Source organism: Ovis aries, chromosome 2, assembly GCF_016772045.2.
Source record: "Ovis aries strain OAR_USU_Benz2616 breed Rambouillet chromosome 2, ARS-UI_Ramb_v3.0, whole genome shotgun sequence".
NCBI classification, from domain to species: Eukaryota; Metazoa; Chordata; class Mammalia; order Artiodactyla; family Bovidae; genus Ovis; species Ovis aries.
The window spans coordinates 1,965,760-1,972,364 of NC_056055.1; the positions used below are offsets into that span (position 1 = coordinate 1,965,760).

Consider the following 6,605-nt stretch of genomic DNA (forward strand, 5'->3'; position numbering starts at 1 on the left):
ACAGAACTCAAGTCTCTGGTTCCTTTTCATTGCTTCAGCTGGGACGTTAAGCTTCCTCGTGTTAGGCTTTTGGTCGTATCTTCGGGCGTAGCCCAAGCTGTTTTCCTCGGGCGGACCTGGGTTCCCCGACAGATTGCCGCCGGGCCCGCCCACCGCCCGCCTGGAACCTCGGCTGCCCCCACGGGAATTCCCGCGAGCAGCGAGACAAGGATAACAGCGGAGCCAAAAAGCCTTCCCAGCTTTCCGGCCCTCAGGAGCCCCTCCCGGCGACTCTCTAGGCTGCCTCCGCGTCTCAGTGGTTCTTCCGGTTTCTCTATCGCGGTACTCCCGCCTCTTCCCCTCTGCCGCCGGGATTTAATGAACTCTCGCGAGATCTAGGCCTCTTCCTAGGCCTGCTCGAGTCGGCAGCGGCAAGAATCTTTGGCCGCCTCTGCAAGGTACATGGTCCGCGGGCGCCATGCCGGTCCGCCGGCTTCTGGGGGCACACGTCTGGGGCCCCCGGGTGGGGATGCGGCCGATTGTCCGGCCCGGGGGTCCCGATGGCTTGTGCGGGGGGAGGATGGGGCCGGCCGCTAGCCCTGAGCGCCCTGTGCTTCCAGGTCCCGGCCATGTTCAGTTCCAGCGCCAAGATTGTCAAGCCCAATGGCGAGAAGCCGGACGAGTTCGAGTCGGGCATCTCCCAGGTGAGGGGGCGAGCGAGCCGGGGGCGGGCGAGCCGGGGTCCCGGCGGGGGTCGGGGTGAATGAGGCTGCGCGCGCTGAGCGTGGGCTGCGCCCTCTGCCGCCCCGCAGGCTCTGCTGGAGCTGGAGATGAACTCGGACCTCAAGGCGCAGCTGCGGGAGCTGAACATCACGGCCGCCAAGGCAAGGGGGTCCCCCCGGGGTGGGCTTCGGGTTCCCCCAGGACGGGAAGGGGCCCTGGCACGTGCGCGGGCCGCCGGGAGGGCCGGGCTTCCCCTCCCCGCCTAACTACATCTGTGCCTCTCTTTCCTCTTCGACTCTAGGAGATCGAAGTTGGCGGTGGCCGGAAAGCTATTATTATCTTCGTCCCCGTCCCGCAGCTGAAGTCTTTCCAGAAAATCCAGGTGCGCCTGGTGCGCGAGCTGGAGAAGAAGTTCAGCGGGAAGCACGTCGTCTTCATCGCCCAGGTGCGCCCGCGGGGCACGTCGTTTTGGGTCGCTGGAGTGAGGGCTTGTGTTGGTAGAGTCACTGGTCGGTGCTTGCACCAGGTTAAAGAGATAGGGGGTACTGCTGCTGGGTGCCCACCCAATGCGAAGACCTGACTCATGGGAAAAGACCCTGATGCTGGGAAAGATTGAAGGCAGGAGGAGAAGGGGAGGACAGAGAATGAGATGGAGATGGTTGGGTAGCATCACCGACTCGAAGGCCATGAGTTTGAGTAAGCTCTGGGAGATGGTGATGGCGAGGGAAGCCTGGTGTGCTGCGGTCCATGGAGTGGCACAGAAGCGGATGCAACTGAGCCAGGGAACTGGACTCCGCTGCTGTTGGTGTCAAAGCGGTCCCAGTGCCTTCTCCGGCTGCAGTGCTATAAAGGTACCGGGCTGTGCCGAAGTGATGAGGGTAAGATGTGAAGCTGCCGCTTGCTCCGCCTGGTGGGATTTCTCAGCAGACTCGCATCACACTGGGGAATCACATGTAGATGCTGGAGGAAAGGCACGCAAAGGAATGGTGGGTAGGGTAAGGAGGAAATGGGTAAGGGGCTGTGTTTTTGTTTTCTAAGTTAGATTGGGCCTTCCTGCAAACACATCTCTAGGACGTAAGTGCTTGGCTGATGAGGAAGTTAAGGAGTAGTATTCTGACTTGGTACCTGTAAGTGGGTAGTGGGTTGGATGGAATGTGAACAGGCATGTAATATTTGGGGGATCAGTCACATTTTTCCAGTTACATTTTATTATAAGCTGTGGGTTCTGAAAGAATAAATGAGGTCAGGAAGTGCTTCAGAGATTCTTCCTCACTTGTTGGGTCTAGGTTGTTTGATTTTCTGGTTTGAATTTATTCAGCCATTATGTCCTTTGGTTTGTAAAGCAGTTTTGATAGTGCTTAGTTTTCTGACAACTTAAGTCTTTAAAAGTTTGTTGAATGATAATTTTTGCTTTACAGAGGAGAATTCTGCCTAAGCCAACTAGAAAAAGCCGTACGAAAAATAAGCAGAAACGTCCCAGGAGGTAGGTTTTATCAGCATGGAAAATGTGTGTACCACTCTTAATAACCATTGTTGATTGGCATGGGTTATTTATAGTAAGAGTTATATAAGTTTTTCAAAATCAAGTGTGGATGATGTAGGAAATCCATTCACATGGGAATTTTTATCACGTAACTCGGTTTCTGTAATTGTGTGTGAAACGTTTTAAGGTTGATTCTGGAGGTAAGAATTACATATACTCACGTAGGTGGTACAATAGGTTGCTGCACTCACAGAAGGTGAGACTTTCATCCAGTTCTTTGGGTAAAGGGTAGGAGCAGTGAGGAGGAGTCAGCTGAGCGTGGTGGGGTGAGGCACACCCGCCGTGGGGTGGGCAGTGCAGGGGCAGTGAGGAGGAGTCAGCTGAGCGTGGTGGGGTGAGGCACACCCGCCGTGGGGTGGGCAGTGCAGGGGCAGTGAGGAGGAGTCAGCTGAGCGTGGTGGGGTGAGGCACACCCAGCGTGCTCTCACTGTTCACTTCTGCTGTGGGTTCGAGGTTGAGTAGATGCGTCTGTTGCTCACGGCACAGGTGGAAGGCGTCGCTGGTGATGCCTGTTTTCTGAGCTGGACTGACTTGCAGGTTATCTGCTGTAAACTAGATCCTGGAGGTTGGCTCCTTGGTCTGAGCTTTCTGGTGTTTTCTTGGAGTCGCTGATTGCACACACTTGGTTTCTGGGGTCCCTGCAGGCCTGCCCTTGGGCAGTTTGAGAAAGGACTTGAGCACCCCTGCTGACGGGGTAAAGGGTGTCACTCATCCTCCCTCCCTCCGTTCAGCCAGTGGTGCTGGCATCTGCACTCAGCCAGGGAGTGCCTGGAAGCCGGGCGTGAGGGGTCTCTAGTGCTGTGGACAGGTGTTGACGGTGCCACGTTGTGGAGGATGGAGAGGCTGGACAGGCCCGTGCTGGGTGACGGAACTCGCGCTGTTGGTGCTTTGGGCTTGTTTTCAGGGCAGTTGGAGTAGCGTTAGAATGTAGAACTTCTGGGGCGAGCGGGGCTGTTCTGGATAGTTCGCAGGAGATCAAGCACGGGATAATCAAGAGCGTTCAGTCTGTTAATGCTGATGCTGAAGTGGCTTTGCAGCCTGGGTTCTGGCGACCTGAATCAGCACTTGCCTGTGAAGCAGCCCCTTGGCTCTGCACACAGTGAAGGCGCCAACTCCCGGGTCTGTGGCCTTGGCTCCCTCGTCGCAGACCTGCCTCTACTTCTCAGCTGATGACGCCGGCCTGCCCAGTGGCCTGGCCCAGACCCGGGAGTCTTCCCTTCCCCTGCACGGAGCCATCCCGCCTGTCTCCAGTCCGCCCGCCCGCCGCCTCTTGTCCTTCCCTGCGCTCGCCCTCCTCCTGCGCGACCTGCGTGCGGGGTCTCGGTCACTTTCCTTCTGAAGCAGCTACAGCTCTGCCGCCCTGTGATTGTGCTGCCACTGCTCTCCCTCAAAGAGGCTCTAGGTCGGGCTAGAGTTGAGTGTGAGACCAGCTAGATTCCGTTCTGCTGTGTTTTGAAGGAAGTGATTTACGGGGTCCATGGTGCTTTCCTAACCTGTAAGGGTGTGCTTAGCCAGTGGTTAGCAGCCATTCGTCGACTGGGCTGACTGTCTAATTTGTGTGCTGAGAGGCGCTGAAGCTGCTGTTGGCCTTGGAGCAGTGAGGCTTTGTGGTCATTTAGGAGCCCCTGCTGTGTGTGCGGAGGTGCGGACAGAAAGAGAAATGAGTAGGATGTGGTGTCTGAGCCACTGAGGGGTGAATAAGACCTGGACGCGTTCCGTAATAAAAGGGAGTCCTACAGACGTTGGGAATGAGAACAGTCTCTTCATTCTCATTCCTGGTATCCTGTGGCACAAAGCTGATAGGCTAGCAGTTTGGAGTTAATTGAACCTTGTCAGGCAGCCAGATGGGTCGTGAACTTGGAGTCAGATCCAGGAGGGGAGCACGGCTCCCTTGGCAGTCTGTGACGGGACGGGCTGAAATGGGAGCCTCACGGGAGGGGCCGCATCCTAGAGCTGGGGTAGAGCGGTGTCCTTTAGGTGGGGTGTCATTCCATTGCAGGAACAGGGAGGGGCTTGGGTGCATCTTCCAGGCCAGGGACCCTTAGAGGGTCTTCAGTAGGTAAAGCCTGTGGTGACATCTAATCATTTGACAACACTGGAGAAGATCATTTTAGAAGAGGTAAAAGGTTACTACAGAGAATTGTGTGATTGACAACCTAAAGGTGTCCAAGAATAAAAGTCATCACTAATCTGCTTTTCTGGAGACGATCGCTCGTGACGGCTGGTGTGTGTGGCTCACAGCATGCTGGCTTTTGAGGTGAGATGGTAGCGTGTGTCTCCCTCTCATGTGGCAGCGGCTCTGCTGAGACAGATGAGACGAAAGGATGTACGTGCGTGTTGCCGTAGCTTCAGGAACCTGGAGCGTTCCACTCAGGGTTTGACTTGCCGAGGTGCTCTGGGGGTTCCCAGGAGGGCAGACGTTGCTGAGTTTCTCACCTTTGTCGCTGTGTTCATTAAGCCGCACTCTGACCGCCGTGCACGACGCCATCCTGGAGGACTTGGTTTTCCCAAGTGAGATTGTGGGCAAGAGGATCCGCGTGAAGCTGGACGGCAGCCGACTCATAAAGGTCCATCTGGACAAAGCTCAGCAGAACAACGTGGAGCACAAGGTAGGGGCCAGCCCTCCAGGGAGGGGCCAGACGCAGACCCAGGCGAGGGTCAGGTCAGCCCAGCCCAACCTGCCCCAGCGGCTCCCAACCTGCCCCAGCGGCTCCGAACCCGCCTGCTGTGGGCTCTGTGCCGACTGCCTTGGGGGCTGTAGATCAGGTTAAATTGGGAGATGTTTTAAACACTGGAATTGTTTTCAATTGTTAGGAGCAATGGACCTGAAGTAACTCCATGGTGTGTTAGGCTGAACTTGAGGCTGGGTGGTGGTTGAGATAGACTCTGGGGAGAAGTGTCGCTTTGCTTCATTCCCGGTAAACCGTCAGCCCAGGGTCTCCGAGTGACCCAGAGGAGCCAGCACGCGGTGCAGGCAGTGGAGTCCTTTCCCCACACCAGACTCGAGCTTGCCCCGCTTGGGACTACAGAGGACACATCCCCTGTGTTTGTTGTGACGATTTATCTCTTCTCTTGTAGGTTGAAACGTTTTCTGGTGTCTATAAGAAGCTCACGGGCAAGGATGTTAATTTTGAATTCCCAGAGTTTCAGTTGTAAAGAAACGACTAAATAAAGTATTATTCTCAGTGCTCTGGTTTGGGCGTGGTTTCCAGACAGGCAGAGCTGCGGATGCAGAGCTGTCTGGATTTTCCCGTTGCTTCCTGCACCAGCTGGGGATCTTGGACCGGTGGCGCGCCTCGTCAGGGCCCCGCGCTGGTTTCACAGCACAGTGGCTCACTTACTCATGCGTTCACGTTTCCAGATTCTTGCCCCTTGTAGGTGACGATAAGCACGAGTGTGGTTCATGTGCACTCAGTGGGCCCTCGGTGGTGGTCGTCTGCGTTACATAGTGGAGCCCACTTCTGAGCTGCAGGGTTTGTCTTGAGGACAGTGACTGGCCGAGGACCCCACTGCCCCAGCCCCCCGACTGACTCTCAGCCTCCACAGCCCTCGATCCTGGGCGGCCTCCTGTACTAAGATCCCTCCTGACCTCGGGGTCTTCGGGTGTAATGTGCTGCGACGCCTCTCTCTACCGTAGGGCCCTGTGCGCTCCACGTTTGCATCCTTGTCCGTGCTGGCTGGGCTCCTGTGTCTCAAGCCAGCGGGCCGTGTGGACGGGACGGGTGGCCTGGTGTCCTCTGCCATCAGGAGCTCTGGAGGAGTGAACCCTTGAGGGGAGGGTGGGTGAGGTTAACGTCCTTGTGGACAAAGTGTCCCGAGATACGGCTGCACAGAGGTGACCTCTGGGGAAGATTCCCAGCTGGAGACACATGGGCGTGCGTCCAGATGTGTCCAGATGTCTCAGTTGTATCTGAGAAATGTAAATAACAACTGGGACGTGGGCCAGATTCTTGTCCAAGCCCTTGGAAGTGGCCCGGCTCTTTGGCGGTCAGTTTTGGGAGTGGGGGGCAGTGGGGTGAAGAAGACCAGAGGCCCTGGAGGAGAAGCACCAGTGATGCCGGTGGCTTTGGAACTCGTTTGCAAGGCAGGTGTAAACGCGACTTGTGATCTAAAAACGGCTCTAGTTTACAATCTACTTCAAGTAGGCAAGTTGCACATCAAAACCACAGGCTATCACCTCACACCTGTCAGAACGCTGGTCGTAGAGGTAACGATCTTGAGCACACCGGTGGGGATGTGTATTAGTGCGGCCACTACAGAGAAGTACGCAGGTTCCTCCAAAAAAGGAGTTACCGTATGATCACACAATTCCATTTCTGAGTATTTATGCAAAAGTAATGAAAACATCAAAGGGACGTGT

At 55.9% G+C, this 6,605-nt stretch overlaps 1 protein-coding gene across 1 annotated transcript; it reads left to right on the forward strand.

The window, feature by feature from the left end:
* The first annotated feature begins 380 nt into the window (after positions 1–380).
* RPS7 (ribosomal protein S7) lies at positions 381–5,433 on the forward strand. Its single transcript, XM_027964042.2, has 7 exons — positions 381–437; positions 600–683; positions 792–863; positions 1,004–1,147; positions 2,121–2,185; positions 4,704–4,854; positions 5,324–5,433. The coding sequence occupies exons 2-7, from the start codon at positions 609–611 to the stop codon at positions 5,399–5,401; spliced, it is 585 nt and encodes a 194-aa protein (XP_027819843.1). The 5' UTR covers positions 381–437; positions 600–608; the 3' UTR covers positions 5,402–5,433.
* The last annotated feature ends 1,172 nt before the right edge of the window (positions 5,434–6,605 follow it).